The 18251-nt window shown below is 38.4% G+C and overlaps 5 protein-coding genes across 6 annotated transcripts in view; 1 reads left to right on the forward strand and 4 right to left on the reverse strand.

Annotated features, from left to right (window-relative positions):
• Positions 1-1644: 1644 nt before the first annotated feature.
• LOC112455345 lies at positions 1645-6444 on the reverse strand. Its single transcript, XM_025017195.1, has 3 exons — positions 4287-6444; positions 3411-3552; positions 1645-2387 (listed from the first exon to the last, which is right to left on the reverse strand). The coding sequence occupies exons 1-3, from the start codon at positions 4384-4386 to the stop codon at positions 1850-1852; spliced, it is 780 nt and encodes a 259-aa protein (XP_024872963.1). The 5' UTR covers positions 4387-6444; the 3' UTR covers positions 1645-1849.
• Positions 6445-6549: 105 nt separating this feature from the next.
• LOC112455379 lies at positions 6550-9297 on the reverse strand. The gene is made up of 2 exons (XM_025017267.1): positions 8360-9297; positions 6550-8087 (listed from the first exon to the last, which is right to left on the reverse strand). The coding sequence occupies exons 1-2, from the start codon at positions 8630-8632 to the stop codon at positions 7872-7874; spliced, it is 489 nt and encodes a 162-aa protein (XP_024873035.1). The 5' UTR covers positions 8633-9297; the 3' UTR covers positions 6550-7871.
• A 102-nt stretch (positions 9298-9399) lies between these two features.
• LOC112455341 (splicing factor 3B subunit 4) lies at positions 9400-11422 on the reverse strand. Its single transcript, XM_025017190.1, has 4 exons — positions 11268-11422; positions 11008-11091; positions 10462-10736; positions 9400-10369 (listed from the first exon to the last, which is right to left on the reverse strand). Exons 1-4 carry the CDS (start codon positions 11299-11301, stop codon positions 9527-9529), a joined length of 1236 nt encoding a protein of 411 aa, XP_024872958.1. The 5' UTR covers positions 11302-11422; the 3' UTR covers positions 9400-9526.
• A 119-nt stretch (positions 11423-11541) lies between these two features.
• LOC112455343 (mitochondrial uncoupling protein Bmcp) lies at positions 11542-16840 on the forward strand. 2 transcript variants are annotated; one of them, XM_025017194.1, is made up of 8 exons: positions 11542-11644; positions 11932-12017; positions 12141-12288; positions 12576-12855; positions 13152-13270; positions 15218-15278; positions 15349-15438; positions 15511-16840. In XM_025017194.1, exons 2-8 carry the CDS (start codon positions 11945-11947, stop codon positions 15625-15627), a joined length of 888 nt encoding a protein of 295 aa, XP_024872962.1. In that variant the 5' UTR covers positions 11542-11644; positions 11932-11944; the 3' UTR covers positions 15628-16840. The 2 variants fall into 2 exon arrangements, with proteins under 2 accessions (XP_024872962.1, XP_024872960.1); XM_025017192.1 differs by lacking the exon at positions 11542-11644 and adding an exon at positions 11673-11822 and having other exon boundaries at positions 15511-15627.
• A 95-nt stretch (positions 16841-16935) lies between these two features.
• LOC112455337 (protein FAN-like) overlaps positions 16936-18251 on the reverse strand; it is a 6423-nt gene continuing 5107 nt past the window's right edge. The window contains exons 14-16 of the mRNA XM_025017184.1: positions 18120-18208; positions 17654-17905; positions 16936-17460 (exon numbers count right to left, since the gene is read on the reverse strand). Of these exons, the coding sequence (XP_024872952.1) occupies positions 17363-17460; positions 17654-17905; positions 18120-18208 (439 nt within the window). The 3' untranslated portion in view covers positions 16936-17362. The remainder of the gene's footprint in view (positions 17461-17653; positions 17906-18119; positions 18209-18251) is intronic.

Here is an 18251-nt window from a genome sequence, read left to right on the forward strand (position 1 = left end):
TGTATATTTAAATTACAGTTGAAAACTATTTCGTCACGGTACCCTTAAGTAACTCGTCGAGCTTCCTGTGTATAAATCACGATCAAAAATTGATTCGACACGCATGATGCCAGAGATTCCGGTCCACTTAAAACCGGACCTTGTCTCGACTCCCTGTCCCTATACAGGTTTATTCGGATCTACCTGACGAGGATTAGAAACCGTAAACGATGTGATTGAAAACAATCCTTCGACACAAAACGCGTGGAACTGAAACGATCGTTAACGATACAATGGTTAAAGGAATCACGTATTTAACAACTCCACTGAGAGTGCCACTCGATTGAATTATCGCTAGGGTCGACGCCGACGTCTCTAATATTGGCCGGAAAACGATGATGCTGGAATTTTGGATGGTTTAAATTTACATTTTTGAATGTCCCAATACATGAGAACAAATTATTGACACATATTAATATAAAGTTATCAATACTCTCAACTCTGTCATATTCTTACATTGGCAAAAGGATTATGTATATACATATGTATATTTTTTACCTTTTTATTTTATTGTCGGATTGTTGCGAAAAGCGCCACAGTTTACTTTCGACAGTTGAAAAGCGCGTGCGATAAAGCGTTCTTTCATGGAATGGAATAGCTAAGAATCCTTGCGGTCACTTTTAATCGGTATAAAACGCGAAGAAATGGCGCGCGATGCCATCTATTCCAAGGTAAAAAGATAAAGAGACTAACGATGGCGCGCGTTTACTAAGGTGTATATGAGGTGGGTCGAACCGAGACATTCCCGAACTCGAAAACCCACTTAACCATTCGGAGAAGGAAGATTAGAGGGCAGGTCTGTGTGAGAAGCCCCCACAAGCCGTGTGCTATCTACGGTTTTCAGGACTGAAGCCTGTGGGGATCGCCGGCCTCTTGTCGAGAGGTAGACTGATAAGAAGGCGGCTTTTAGTGCATCGCGACAAACTACCCCGAAAAAGTGCGGTCGTATAACCGAAGAAAAGAAAACTGGATAGATAATAAGGAACGAGCCTAAAATGCAGGAATGCTGTCACGTAGATTGTGGAGGAGCATCGACGGTCCACACGTCCCTCTTGAGACAAACTACTAAATGTTATTTATAATATTGCACGCATGCGTGCGTGCGTGCGTGCGTGTCAAGCGTGATATACACGAATGATATACATGACGTAACAATATTAATAGAATATTAATAGAAGGTGTATTGCGGATTTGCTATCGAGGAATCGCAAACTACGTTGCTGTTCCACGTGAGAAAAACGAGTCTTATGCCGTGTAGGTGGCTACTATAAACGTGCAATGTACACTCGCTGTATGGCCTCAATGCTCATGATCTGTTACACAGGGTGGTCCCTGCGCTCTGCCAAGACTGCTTTCGAATAGATTTATCTTCGCCGATCGTTAATTATATCCAATGTTACGTGCAGACAGCATAAAACTAACGGCCGTGCGACGTGCCACAATGTCTCTTCGCACAGTATCTCACACACATATCTCGATGATAACTTTTACTTGATTGTTTTACATTGCTATAAAAATCTTTTCTTATCTTTTATTTTATATATATATATATATATATATGTATATATATATATACACACACACACACACACACACACACACATATATATAATTTTATTTAATTTTTCAATTCTAACGTACATGTTTTATTTAGACCCATATTCTGAACGTTCTTTTATCGATAAAAGTGCGTTCAGAATATGGGTCTTGGAATTTTTTATTATATTAAAATATTAAAATATAAGTTTAAGAAAATGTAACAAGATACTTGATCGGTATTGATTTCTCTTCGAGATCAGACCTTTTGCAGTCAATTGATTTGCAGTACATAAAGGATTAATTTACATATATGGATACAGATGTGAGAAAAGAGATATGCGAACCTTGTAACCACGTAGCAAGATGCCAGGACGGATATGAGAGCTGCGATAGCAAGGACGAGAGCGGCAATATGTAGCGCCTTGATGCGATTCCGGAGAAGTCGGTCAGCCGATTCTGTCGAATCTTCATACTTTCGATCAGGCCGCAACGTTAGCATCGTATCACGATTCGTTGACGTTAGATCGCCCATCAATACCCCGCGATCCACCGTAGAACGCGTCTGATCCATCTGAATCTTTCTCTCGCGCGTCCATGTGATGCTCGCGTTCTCGTCGTCGTCGTCGTCGTCGTCGTCGTCGTCGTCGTCAGCATCAGCATCAGCGTTGCAGTAGTCGTGGCTGTTGCAACATTTCAATCTGGGCCAGGGCACGAGAATCCTGGGACTCGCCGACGACAGTTCCACGGCGTTGACCGACCGCGACTTTGTGACCCAGGACTTTGTTTCGCACAACAATGGCGTGGCACCCCTACGGATAATGTTGCAAACATTACGTGATTAAGTTCCGTGAACCCGCCCGCCTCGCCGCGTTGCCGATATAGCTAACGATCGAACGATCTTCGGCGGTGCTTACATTGCACGGTGCCTATAACACTGTCATCGAACTATCGCACACGAGAGGTAATACAACTTTTGCAGTGTTATGACCATTGACCTCTCGAGAGTTGCAACATCTGATGATCTGATGGAGCGTGCACGAGTGGGCTGAATCAACCATCACGTATTTATATTTTCCTCGTAAAGAGGAACGTCATTGGAGAATTTAGAGAGAGTCGAAAGTTTCAATATTTATACATCGCGCGCGCGAGATTCTTATCGTCTTGCAGCGATTTAAATCGAAAGATTTCAACTTTTGTCGTATTTCGACGTGGACAACGTGGCAAAACCTTTTGCAAAAACTTGTGCGAGAAGAAAATGTATACCAGAAAACAATCCTATTAACATAATATCCGGATTTCGTAGGACGAATCCTTGTAACGTGTCGTAACTGCCACTTTTAAGGTGATCACGAGAGTGTTATTAATGAGGCATTTAATAAAAATCGCGGAAACCTTTTCGCTCGATTACCTCGTCAAGGTTATTCGCGCGCCATGACACATTCCTGAATTTATATTACAGTGTTGATCAAACTTACACACAAGACTTGTACGACAAATTAAATCCTGTTTTTGAAAAGACATAAAATCTTGTCTCCCGACTGGTTGACTTTAATCGACGCATAAGATAAAAAAAAAATATATATATATATTTTTGTTAAGGGTTTTACATTCCTCTCATGTTAAAATACATAGAAAGATGGAAGATTCTCGAGTGCCGTTATAGCTATCGCGCCTATTGTTGATCTTTTCGTAAATTTGATTTAATATAGGAAAAAAATCTCACCCAAATACTTGAATATTATAAAATTGATATTTACTTATGCTTCGTTAAATACTCAAGTTTCGTTAAATATCAAAAAGTGATTTTAGATTTACGTTATTGATACACGTACTCCGTACATCCTCTTGTGGTCGTACTTTCACCGATTTCTCGTCCCGTTGTCACGATAAGTTCGGTGTAACAGAAGAATCTCGTTCTACAAGTATCTACGCCAGCTTCTTTGCAGGCCTTGCTCGTACACACGCACTTCCTGCCTATAAAATATAATTTTGTGCAACAGTCAATTAAAGAGAGAGAGAGAGAGAGAGGGGGGGGGGCGTCTAAATTATATTGCAAAATATTGTATTATAGTTACAAATGCAAGTCGACAAATGCATATCTATTCGCAATAATTTATGAATTTCATAAAGTTTGGTAAAGATACATTGCTACTTGCTACCCAGCAAACACCATGTAACGTACAGGTACAGCAGGTTAGGTGTACGTTCCTACACATGTGGTATATTGCATTTATATTGTTGAGTAGGAAATTCCAACTAACCTGTAGCTGTACGTTACGTACGTTACATGGTGTTTATAATAGTGTTTACTGGGTACGTTATAAAGAATAAGACGCCGTTTTGAAAGCTTAATTAACGATAAAACTTGGTCTTGAGGAGGAACGTATGAGCACGATGTCACGTACGCTCCAGTTGTCCTCTACGGTACAGTTTTATTCATTACCGAGTTGTTGGAACGGATTAATTAAGTATATACATACATAAGTCGAACGCGCTCGCACTGTACTGCTCCAGTGCGGGCAGTGCTCACTACTCACTACGCACCGCACTACCACATGGAAGAAATGATGTTAATTAATGGCACTTGCTGTTCGTCATTAACGAGCGCCTCTTTGCGCTACGTAGAGAGTGACCAGTGACCACTGTGTGCACTGTAACTTGCAGAGTGCAGTAGCCGCGGTGACAAGTGACAAAAGTGGCTCGCTTACCTTCGACTTGCGCGAGACTCGTCGACAACGACACGATGCATCCCACGAGGAGGTATCTGATGGCTAACGATCGACCGATTATCGATCGACGAGTGGGCATCTCTTCTAGTCCGCTTGCCAAGGTCGGCAAGGTCGGCAAGGTCTCCGACTCTCCGAGGCGTGTTTACACGTTTATCGGATCACGAAATCGTCGTTTATCGCTTGCCGGCTAATAGAACGTGGTAGAGCCATAATCACTATATATACATATATCACGATTGTCGCCGTCTCTCGCGATTCTCAGGCTCAGGCTCTCGCGCCCTCGCGTCTCGTGCCGCGCCGAAGCGGATCGCGGCGTCTATACGTCTTATCGGTTGAAAGGACTATTTGGAAGTGTGTTCGCGCGTTCGCTAAGGAGGAAACGCAGGAAGCTGTACCCGCGACGAAACGCGCCTGTTTCGTCGCCTGGCCGGCCAGGCTTATACTCGCGCGTGGGCACCTCTAATTTTAGCGCCTCCCACTAAAAGAGCGTCGCGCCGTGGCCGGCTCCTCGATACGCGTTACGCGTTACTCCTGTATCTATTTTAATTCCGTCATCGACGACGTTAGTAAACGTGGCCGCGCGTCCCGTCGGCCCGGTCGGCCCTGTCGTTCCGGTTGTCGCGAAGCACATTATTCTCGCTTCGCGCCTTTGCTCTTTGCCGCGAATCCCCTTTTTTCGCGCCAGTGGCCTCAGTGGCCGCGAGTCCCCGCGTTCGGCGCTCCTAAAGTTGGTCGATTTATTGGAAGAACGACACGTCGCGTCGCGTCGCGTGCCAACTTGTCCCCACATATACGCTTTTATATATTTCGAGAGACGATACTCTCGTCCCGCGTCCGCGCCCGCGCCCGCGCCGACGACGATTCGGATCGGACATACTTATAACGAGAGACTTTGACGGCGCCGAATGGCGAGAGGGCGAGACGACTCATCACGATGCTCTCCTTCAGACGGCGCCGACGACGACGACCTGGAGTCGGAGGCGGGAGGCCTCGATAGCGGAAAAATCCAAGACCCGATTCTGATGTTGATCATTTCTCTCTCGAAAAATATTTTTCTCATTTATTACCCATCGTTAAAAATCCAAAACATCGTCAAAACAATACAGTGTTAAATAATAAGTTATAATATATGTACGCTCTACGTTTTAAAGACAAAAATTGTGTAAAAGACCGAAATAAAATATTCCAAAATCGAGATTGGTAGGATCAAGGGACATGATCTTGCGGAGCAGAGTAATAATAAAATGTCGTAATTCAGATTCTTCGATTCTTTTTTTTCTTCCTTGTTTCTCTCTCTCTCTCTCTCTCTCTCTCTCAACGGTATACCACCATATACGTATTACGTAGATGGGTTGACAATCGCGTGACAGACACGTGTACATACGTGTATCGTATCGTGGAAAACAAGGTGGACCGTGCAGCGATTGAGCGACGAGCGATTTCGTTGAGACACGGTTGAGAGCAGCGCGACGCGGCGTGCAACGTTTTCCGTTTGACCGGCACTCAATGACTCAATCGTAGCGCGCAGTCCGTAGTCATTAACTTTTCAAGTACGGCAGACGAGAGTAAACGTCCTCGCTTGGCTTCCTGTGCGTGCAACATTAACCAGAGCTCCCGCTCTTTGCGTCTGCACATTTCTTTATCGACCTCCGTCGAGACGTCGCGTCGTCCGAGTCCGAGACGTCGCGCGTCGAGAGTCGAGAGACTGTAAAGGAGGGTCCACATTATCGAGCAAAACCGCGAGCCGAACTTTGCCGCGAACCGATCATGCGTCCACATTATCGAGCCGAACTTTGTCGGCTCGACAATGTCGGTTCGCGGCGAAGTTCGGCTCGCGGTTCTGCTCGATAATGTGGACCCTCCTTAAGAGCCGAGTTGGGTTATCGGAATATGACACTTGGTTACAGTTTAACGAGGTCTCTGTTCTCCGATCGCTTCTTGCTGCACAAATGGATCGAGTCATCGAGTCATCGAGTGTACACGCGCGATAAAAAGATTTACGGGGGAGCATGGCACAAGCATTTCTTTCACGTACAAGAGTCATTCTCTCTTAATTTTATGTGGTACATCTCAGCTGCTAAATCTATCAGAGAGATTGTATAATATCGTTAAGTATAAAAGCCTCCGTTTGTTTCGATTTTAACAATGTTTTGCTAATGCAGTGAAGAACATTGTGTACATACATGTTCGAATTTAAGACTACTTACGCAAAGAATCGCCAAAAAAAAAAATGCAACGTGGGAACGATCTCATATTTCATTTATTTATTATACACATCGATTTACATTCCCGATCGCTTTAGAAATGACATACTTACTTGTATGTTTCTTATATCGTTCGAGTACAAACGGATATCTTTATTTTATTTGGAAAAAAAAAAACGAAGAAACGTGAAAGTTGAAGAGCAGAGGTCCATTCGCGCGCGCACGCGCGCGTTCGTACTCGCGAATCGCGAGGGAGGCGAAGGATACCTCATCGCCGGCGCGGCGTGACCGTTTTTAATTAGCTTCTGCACCCTCTCTCCATTTCCATTGTTGTTTAGATGCCGGAGACACGAGCATCCTCCTCATTCCTCACGTATTGTTAGTCTCATCGACGAGACTTGTGCCTTATATTGTGCCCGTCGACGCGCGAGAATTAAAGAGCGTGGCTGCGTCGTTATCCTGATTATCGCCGTGTCGCGTGTCGCGTGTCGCAATGCCGCACCATGACCCAGGTGAAACGTTACTCGAAAGAATAGATATATCGATCGTTTAATTACATTTGCATTAACATTGAAATACTGTAAGTGTTTATAATCTTTTAAGATTAACTGTTGTTCGATCAACTCCATGTCCTTGATAACTCTAAATCTCTCTCAAAGTTGATATTACGTGAATTATAATTATATATATCAAAGATTCATCTTTCGAAAGATAAACGTCCTTCTCGCATCTATCGGAAGTTGTGTTCGTTGTACGTTCAAACTATATATCTACTAGCAGTTATTATAATACATAGCAATATAAGCGCAAAGTGAAGGGCGATAGGCACGACTACGCGTTTCGCCGGTAAACGAGAAGAGGACACGTGCTGCGTGCCGTGACAAGTTTGGAGCGTTCGAACGTCACGTCTCTTCGGTCTCGAGTCTCGATCTTGCGACGAGCGACGAGCAGCGAGCAGCGACGAATCGGCAAAGCGACGTTTTGTTATTACGCAACGACTGGTGCTGAAATATAAATCAATATTTTCCACGTTTTATTAGCGCGTAGAAATGCGCGAGAGATCGGTGTCACGCGTACTATATATATATATATATAATTATATATATATAATTTCCATCGATCCGTAAAAGAAGATGACCTTAGCAGGGCGAATAGATGACCGATCGACTAATTATGCAAGGCATATATTGTACTTGGATATGATTATATTTAGTGGCTTACTCAGCTTGTTGATTTTGTTTATTAGATTTACCCTTAATTTAAGCTTTGCCCAGGGTCAACTGACCAGATATTAGATTAGTCTTTTCAGATATATATATATATATATATATATATATATGACATGCAGATTAATTATAAACTAGCGATGAACGTAAACGAAAAAGACGTTGCTCTTCTTACTCATGTGTGTGAAGCTCGGCTGCGCACCGCGTACCAGCATCTTTCTCTGCGACGAAAACGTCGAGGGAATTATACTTATAGATATCTGGTTTTGATTGGCTCTTGGCTGATTCAATTCCCGATCGTTTCGTCTATTATCGTTGACAAGTGCGTTACGTCCACCGAATAGAATACCTTAAATATCATGTCTGGGTCAGTCGTGCGCGTCTGTGATTGCAGCGTATATCGCTCATTTAAATTTCAAAACGACGTAGAAATTTTTTTTAGCACGACGCGCTCTAAACAACAAGCGACGAAAGATTTAGAACGTCTCGTATCGTTTTGCCGCAATACGAAAATAAAAAGATGGCGATAATAAAGAAAAACTTTTTTTATTTTTTCGAATTTTCTACTTGAAAAGTCTGGTATTGATACCCGACACCCTGCACGAAGCTCGATGCATTTTTACAAATATATGCTCACCGAAAAAATGACAGAAACAACGAGTAAGGCAATGCCTAGCCAAAAGTACCAGGCTTCCAAGAGGTGACGTGGTGGTCGCCGTTGTACCACGGATGAGGGACGCTGCAACGTACAGCTGCGACCCAGACAATACTCTGATATGGCTGTGCCGGCGTTATCGTTGCTATCGTTTTCAAGTTCCAAGTCGTTTCTACAGTCATGAAAGACTCGTGCCATATCTACTCCGCGACATTCGCACACTTTTCCCTGCCGTAGCATGCAAGATGATTTAAAATTTATCGCTCTATCGACGACTGCTCGTCGTGTTTCCGTAACAAAAACCGTCCCAGCGTTCCACGTGTGTTGGGCAAGCTGTGTGGCGGATGTGGCGACAACAGATCGATGTCGCGCGTGGTAGTCTAAAATAATTCACGATTCAACGTATTGGACATTATTCAGGACACACGAGTTAGACTCTCTCTCGCCACGACGTGCTTTTTTACTTGTTAACGTAACATTGCGATGTAATGTCGCGATATATATCGTACACAAGAACGTTTCATCGAACGTCGTCCTTAAAAAAACGATCACTTGGTTCAATCTTCTTTTACAAATCACGCAAAACGTAGCAATTTTAAAGGGTGTTGGACAGTAGAGTTGACACGTTCGACTAACGTTATCGCGTAGACTGGACCTGGGGTCAAGCACGAAATAATCGATAGAACGAACGCGGTATGTATGTACATTGTTCAGGCGCTAAAATCGATCGATACGGCGATAAAGCGAAACGCGTGGTTATACGTGGCACATCGTTCCCTCATTATGTGCCTTAAATAACGTGCTCGTTAATGCCCATCAGCATTGCAGAGTTACTGATTAAGGCTGATTAATAATACCTCAGTTATAGAGTTAGTCACACACACACACACACACACACACACACACACACACCTTAATCTTCTTACTACGTGTAAGCTTTAGTCGCTACAATATGACCAAGTTTACTTGGGAACACGGTGAAGAAATGAGTTTTACAAAAATGTCGATTTTTCTACCACGGTATCGTAGATGTCTCCATCACGGATATATTTGTCGATAATTATAAAACAAACGTGTATCGTTATCTCCGTGTGTCACGCACGGTGACGATAAATATCACTTGACGAATATTAATTAATATTGATTGCCGTCGTGTGGTGGCGGCGGCGGCGGCGGTCCTCTTGGCGGGAAGGGGGGTCGGAACTGAGGTGGCGGCGGGGGCGGGGGGCCACCCTGCGAAACAGGCGGTGGTGGAGGATGCCGCCAAGCCGGAGGAGGTCGCGGCGGCGACGGCTGATACTGTCCAAATTGCGGAGGACCACCGCTGGAAGATGGGGGCGGAGGCGGTGGGAATTGTCCCTGCGGCGGTGCCCCGACGGCCCAATGTGGCGGCGGTGGTGCCATCATCCTGGAGGCGGCTGACTGCGCCTGGGAACTCGGCACGGGCATAGGCGGCAACGGGGGTGGCATACCGGGTGGTAGTGGAGGATGCGCTGCCATCGACATCGGAGGGAGAGGGGGTGGAGGGATGTTCGCCGGTGGGAATCCACCGGACGGTGGCGGTGGTACGGGCGGTGGAGGCGGATGACCCATCGGCGGTCCAGGAGTAGACGGCGGCGGCGGTGGTGGCACGACCATTCCATGATGCATCACGTGATGCTGAGGATGATGGGCAGGTTGGTGGGCCGTCGCGTTCGACGTTGGCATCGGTGGCGGCGCCAGAGGTGGCGCATCCGCGAACAACTGATGCGGCCTGTCCGCTTGACTCAGAGGATTCTGCGCGGCCAAAAGTCTTTCAGCGGCACTGCCGTGTCTCTCGCCTTTGGCGTCGCGTTTAAAAGCATAAGACACGGAGATTGGCCGATTACACAGATATTGACCGTTCATCGCTTCGATGCTGGCATCCGAGGCATCGAAAGAGGCAAAATTAATGAAAGCAAAGCCTTTCGAGTTACCTGTCTCGGGGTCCCTCATTATCTGCGACGTAAAAATTATTTACAAGTTGAAGAGAAAATAGTCGCGAAAATAGTTCAAAAATAATCGCGTGTACGAAAATAACGTATACATACCTTTGGCGTTTGCAAAATCACGCCAAATGCACTGAATGTATCGTACAATAATTTTTCATCTACTTCTGGATCAAGATTTCCTATAAATATATTTGCTCCGACATCCAAGTTCTTTTGGTGCGCGCTAGCCTTGTTTACGCGAATAGGTTTGCCATAAAGTTTGATCATATTCATGATTTTAATAGCATAATCAGCATCTTCTTCTCCCATAAATTCAACAAAACCATATCCTTGATGCATTTGAGTTACTCTATCTTTTGGCATGTGTACGTTAACTGAAAATATATTTTATATATGTATATACACTTTTTTGTATCTTTTATTTCAGGAAACTTTGCTATCGTACAACGATCCATTTTCACGTTTAGATACAACCGACAGTTTGTGTTTCATACACATGACAAATATATTCGTGATTTTAAATCTTGATGCGTAATATTATTTTCAAACGTATGTAGTAAATGTGTATATAATCAAATCTATATTATATCTATATTATATCTTTTTTCTTTTTATATAGTATGTAAAAATGAACAACACACTTACCAACAGGTCCTGATTGAACAAATAGTTCCCACATGAGGGATTCCGTAACTTTGTCATCCAAGCCTCCAACGTATATTGTTGCATCTATAAATTTTCATAGCAAAGATATAGATGATAAATACAAAAATTAATAAATCAAGTGTACGAATATGCATATTTATGTGTCAGAGTCAGAAATCCTCTGTGTAGTCAATAATGTAAGATATATTTGAGAATAACCTCAATCTCTTATTATTTAACCTAAAAAGCTCAGGACATACCTTGGTTACGTTCCGCGATTGGACCGGCTGCCATAATTCTTGACCTTTACTTGAAACGTACTGACAGATTACGGGATACGTTTAGAGAATATTAACGGTTGACGACGTATACTTGAAAAAACATCTAATCTACGTGATAGACGTGCAGTCGTGCACAGTGTGCTGTGCACTACTGTGTTGTGTGTTCCAAAACTCTACTCAGCTGACCCTATGGATTATGGAACACACAGTGTGTAATGGAGGATTTCCATTGAAAAACACGTTTTCTCAGTGGATAGTGGATATCGGATATCGACGTGTCGTACATACCGTCAAATATATTTTTTAATGTAACGTCATATCACGTCATATGCACTGTGACGTTTCCACAAGTCGAGGTGATATATATAGATATAAAATAGATATATATATATATATTTTGCAGTGTGTATAAAAAATTAAAACCAACCTAAAAAATATAAAACCCTCCCCGGGATGTATTAACATGTCACTGTCTTCGTAAAGAATTTATTTAAACATATATATTAAAATATATGTGAGAAAAAAGGAAGAAAAGTAAAATATGTTTAACTTTTATGTCGATTAATTTTTTTATAACTTACCGATTTATGTTTTTTATTAGTAAGTCTATCTAATTTACATCGCTGTTTTTACCTTTTAATAGATCAAAGCTGGTGATGGGAGAGAGAACGTGGAAAGATTGGAGACCTTTCGTGTACGGAGGTTTAGCTTCGATCGTTGCAGAGCTGTGTAAGGAGATAATAAAAAATAATAATCCTTGTATTATTGTTTGAAATAATATATTTTAACGTGTCCACAGTATGTACATACACGGACTATAATAAAAAGTAACTTTCATTTCTTTTATTCTAGGTACTTTTCCCTTAGATACGACAAAAACACGATTACAAGTACAAGGCCAGAAATATGATCAAAAGCTTGCACGTTTAAGATATTCTGGCATGATTGACGCTTTATTACAAATATCCAAACAAGAAGGAATGAAAGGTTTATATTCTGGGTAAGTATTGTAACATGAGAAATAATATATATTGTTTGACATTAAAGTCTGTCTTATTTTATTTAGACGTGTCCGTGTATGATGATGTACATTATTTTAAATATGATATAGTCAAAATATCTCATTCTCAGATATAGAGAAATATCAAAAAGAATTTTTGTGCTATTAAAAAGTTACAAGATTTTAATATTATTATCATCATTGAAGATAGAGGTTTTTTTTCAATCTTAAACATATACAAGATTTTTAATGAGGTTGATTTTTTTGTTAATGTTTTTTTCTATTAGGATTAGTTCTGCCATCTTACGACAAGCGACATACGGAACTATAAAGTTTGGAACTTACTATTCACTCAAAAAAGTTGCGATAGATACATGGGCAACGGGGGATTTAGTCACAATAAACATTGTTTGCGCAGCGTTAGCTGGAGCTATGTCAAGCGCAATTGCCAATCCTACTGACGTAGTAAAAGTTCGTATGCAAGTAACTGGCAATGAAACAAATGCATCGCTATTTACTTGTTTCCAAGATGTATATAGACATGAAGGTGTTCGCGGGCTTTGGAGGGTACGAGAAATAATTTTTTAATAAATTATCACTTGGACTCACATACGCGTGCATATAGCACGCATTTTTAAAAGTCATGCATCGTGAGATAAAAATCGAATGTTAAAAATACTGGAAACATACAAGATCACGTTGGAATTAAATTGATGCTAAAAGTTACTTTTATTGCAAAGTTTATAATGAAAGAATGTTTTGACTCGAAGGATTATTATCTAGATTGTATTTTTACCAAAATGACCGATTTTATTAATACGTGAATTTTCTGTGCTTATATAAAGACTGATTTTTCTACGCAGGGTGTTGGACCAACTGCTCAACGAGCAGCCGTTATCGCGGCTGTAGAACTACCTATATATGACTATACCAAGAGTAAATTTATGAATGTGTTGGGAAATAGCGTTAGTAATCATTTTGCGTAAGTTTTTTTCTTCACTAAGTGTGGATATAACATCTACCTAAAATATTTAAAAAAACGTTTACTGATTATCATGGTGGACTATTTTTAAATTTCTGACAGCTATGCTAAACCATATGCTTGTTAACAAAAAAAGGTATTTACAGAAATGAAAAATTCATTATCAACATATTATTTAAGTTACATATCAAAATTTATTAATATACATGTTATTTATTATATTATAAGTCAGTTATTGATTAACCCTTATCCGGAGAGCTCACACTTGATTCTTTCATAATAAAGTATTGTCACGTGACAATACAAAAGATATATACACACGTTTATATCTGAAACTTGAAACAAGCTTACGACGTGTGAACTGTTTTTATGTATATGTATAAAGATGCCTCTCTGATTAGTTACACATAACTATTTAATAAGATGATACCGTGCATATTAAAGTGCACGAAAGTTTTTCATAAAATCCATATATATATCTATACTATTATATAGCATTTTTTAAAATCTGTATCTAAAATGCTCGTATTATGTCAAATATTTAAAAATATAAAGAATATAAAAAAGTATTGGGACGAAGAAGGCACTTGGAAAGAAAAAATGTTGGGAGTTTTATGTAAAAAATCGTTTAATATTTAATTTTTATTCTGAAACATGCGTCCCACAGAGTATGTATTAATCTTTTATATTTTATTGAGTGTGGATTTTTGTCGATATATTTAGAAATTATTTATCTTAAAGATAAACATGATTTTTCTTTCGATTTAACTCTTCTCTTATCTATATTCTAACATATGTATATTTTAACACGTACATTTTGACACGTACATTTTTTTTTATGGATTATTATTAATCATATCGCTTGAAATGTTGTTACGAACTCGTAAAGCTTACGTAGATGTGTGTTTTATATGCCGTACATACTTTATGTTTATAGCGCATACATATACGTCTAAATGTAACATTTTAATTTATTTATCATCATGTCGTATATTTTTAAAAACTTTAAAAAATGTTAATTTTTCAATAATTTTTTTACGTGCCGGTATCCATTAAGCAAGGTGATTAAATGCATTTGAAACGGAACAATAACTGAATTTATTAGCATTTTGCACCAATATATTCATCAAGACGTTTTAATATTGAAATACGTATGTTAATATCAAATATCTTTCTTTATAATAGAAAAATTATATTAATTTTGTTTTCAAACAACCGACAATGTAATTTTATTATATTTTTATTATCTGCGGTTTAAAGAGTACGTGCGCGATTTTCAAGTATTCCATATGTTACACGTTATCGCAGGAAAGGAGTAAAACTCTCCTAAAATTGAAATTTTATTTCCAGGTCCTTTGACATTGTCACGCGTATGGGCACATGCGATAGACGGATTTTGAGATGACCAGAGAGGCTTGACACGGAAGCTGTGTTCAGCACTCTGTGTTCAAGTTCAAGAATCGTTAAGACAATCGTCCAGATAATTATACATGTTAAACTACCTTGCAAAGATCTTTTGATTAGCATTTATACATTTTGGGCTTTGGGAATTTCTAAAATACTACGTGTCCACCGCATACCTTGCTAATTTTTCTACTGTAAAAAAATCCCATTTTGCCTATGCTTTTATTTCGCTGTTCATGTTTGAAAATGTACTTTTGCTCCATCTAAGAATATTGACACCCATCGTACAGACATGGTATTATGTATTCTTAACTTTTTATAATGCCTGGATAAGGGTTAATTTTGATCTATAATGTAAAATTTGGCGTTGCAGTTTAAAAAATCTTAAAACAACGCGAATATTATTTAAAAAAAAAAAAAATTACAATACGTGAAAATTTATAATTAAAAAATATTTTGAATGTAAATTCTTTTAATTATTTTAAGTATGATTTTTAAGTATATTGCAGAGTAAATGTACTTGATTGTGATTATATTTTTTAGATCTAGTTTTATAGCTAGTATGGGGAGTGCCGTAGCTTCGACGCCTATAGACGTAATTCGTGTAAGTAGATTATTTTATATTTATGCAACGTACGTTAATATTTATTCCCTTAAAAATATCTTTCTTTTAGACCCGACTGATGAATCAAAGGAGAGTACACATGGTTGGCACGAAGCCTTCGTCATACATTTACAGTGGCAGTATGGATTGTTTGGTTCAGGTATAAAGCTTTATTTATTTGATATATATCATCTAGCATCCATCTTTAAGAAAAACAATTTTTTTCCCATAGACGATTAAAAATGAAGGTATTCTGGCCCTGTACAAAGGTTTTATCCCGACGTGGTTCAGAATGGGACCGTGGAATATTATATTTTTTATTACTTATGAACAATTAAAACAGTTGTGATGCGTCGTTGGTATCGTATCGAATCTTCAAATTCTTCATCACAAAATAAGATCTGGAAATACATTTCAGCATAAACATCATTATATACATTACACTATAAGTTAATCTCACGTGGATGCAACTTAGTTGTGATTGTGAAAGTAACTGTTGATTAGTTATCTTAATGCGATATAAAATAAGTAATACTTGAAATGTATAAACAACGTAGATATAGCACTCTTCAGAGTTAATGTAATTCTAGAAATAGATATAAGAAAAAGAAAGTAAACAGGAAAGTTCAAGAGCTTCCCAAAGTACAAGCTTCCACAAATATTTTTAGTTGTTAAACGTGTTACACTTTCATACATTGTGATGATTTCATATGTATGTTACTTCGATTATCTCGAAATTTTGACATAAATTCTATTCTGCACAACGTTCTTGAATCTTGTAAATATAAATCAGTAACGAACATTCTACAAAGTGTTAAAATACCATATATAGAAACAAAAGTTCGAGGTTCCTGTTTGATTTGCAATGTTTTATACAATACTAGTCATTGTTATCTATAGGAATATAATAATGAATCATTTTACTTCAGTATTTTTATATAGCATTTATTGTCATGTTTCTGGCATACACGCTAGTCACTTTGAGAGATTCTTGTGAACGTAATATAAGATATTGTACGAGTCCAAAATCCATCTATTAATTTTATGAATAATATTGATATTGTACAATATAAAATGGTCAATTTAATTAATTCTTTTAAAATTTTAATTAGCGTACATTTTATGAATGTTGCAGTCAAAATTTACGTGTTTACACAGCACGTATACAAAATGTGTATAAATGTAACTTGATCTATTTTAATTTTTTATTCTGTGAAATATACATTAATCTGTATGCACGCACGCGCGCGCGCGCGCACACACGCACACACATATACGTACAAATTTTTATGCTGTGTATAAAAATGTGTATGTTTAATATTCAGTACTCGCATTTTAAGTACTACCCATTTTGCAACATAAACTCTTACGAGTTGATGACTTTGTATTAAATACAATGATATTACAATAGCTTATTACAATACGAAATTATTTATTTTTTTGTCAAGGTAGAAAGACTGATGTATAGTCGAGAATAATATTCCACTAAGAAAAAGTGAAATGTAACATTACATATCACCATGTATACAATATATATTATATAAATTACATCAAAATTTTAATATTAATGTTAAAGTTTATTTTCCATTAAAGGAATATTATAAATCTAACACATTCAACTAATTTTTTTTTTACATTCAATATATAAGTTTATATTTGTATAACAAATATAATTTTATGCATAAAAAAAAAAGAAGAAATCCCAGAAGTTATAAAATGTATAATTTAAAGAGGAATCTTTTGTTTTCCTCGGATATAAACCACACATATTTCAGCAATTCAGAATACATGTTCATGATACATGTTAAGAATCTAATACGGGGGGCAACTTGAAACGAATCGAAGAATTTTCGAGTATATAGCATTACTATTGCGGATATTTTCTTTTTACAAGCACTATATGCTTCTAAATCTTTTGACACTTTTTTCCGGATCACTCTCTAAATGTGCCATTTTATGTTATGTACAGATTTTAGTATCCTATTCTATATAACAAACAAGTAATAAAAATATTGTGTTAGGTCTAAATTCTATTTACATAAAATCTTTCCTGTACATTGATAGTACGCATTTGTAATACTGTGTCAGTGCGTATGACATTCCCATACGATGACTTTTCTGTCTTTTCCGCCTGTTATCATTAAATTATTATCAGCGGCTACAGCTAAAGCGCAAAGCGGTCCTGAAAAGATGTATGTTGTAACCGTCAATACGTAATTTATTGCATATAAATTCGATTATAAAATATAAAAAGAAATAAAATATAGTTAATATAAGATAAGTTATTAATATATTAAAACTGTTTACTATGAATAACCGATTATTTTAAATAAATCTGCCATACTATAGTGATATGCAATATAATAATAACGTACCATCATGACAATGTATTTGCGGAATGAATACAGCTCCCTGATGATTCCATACATTAAGATCTCCGTCGTTATCACCTATCAGCAAAAACGTTCCCATCCACGTTAATGTTAATGGTTCGCTTTCTAAATTGACGGAATATATCTGTGTACTTGTTCGAACATCGATAATATTTAATACTTTGTCTTCTGCACATGATATTATGCTGCTGCATTGTTTATCGAACGTTATCGCGTTTACTCTGCATGTATGACCTTTAGACAACAAACAATCAACAGATATTAATAATTATAGTATCCTTATTTCGTTTTATAATTAAAGCCTACAAATGATTAAATAAATAAAGATGTAAGACTTAAGAAAATTTGTATCTTGTTGCAATTTTTTGTCCATGTGCATATAACTATTTAACATTGACTTTTTTTTACAATTAAAAGGATAGCTTGAAGATGAAAAAAATATATTTACCTTTAATAGTAGATTGTAAATTGTAATTATTCATGCTCCATAAACACAATTCGCCATCTTCTGTACCAGATATCAACATACTGTCGTCTCTGTAATCAGTACAAGAATTTATTCAATTTATACACAAAAAAA

This window comes from Temnothorax curvispinosus, unplaced genomic scaffold (genome assembly GCF_003070985.1).
Source record: "Temnothorax curvispinosus isolate PA1 unplaced genomic scaffold, ASM307098v1 QBEX01006032.1, whole genome shotgun sequence".
NCBI lineage: Eukaryota > Metazoa > Arthropoda > Insecta > Hymenoptera > Formicidae > Temnothorax > Temnothorax curvispinosus.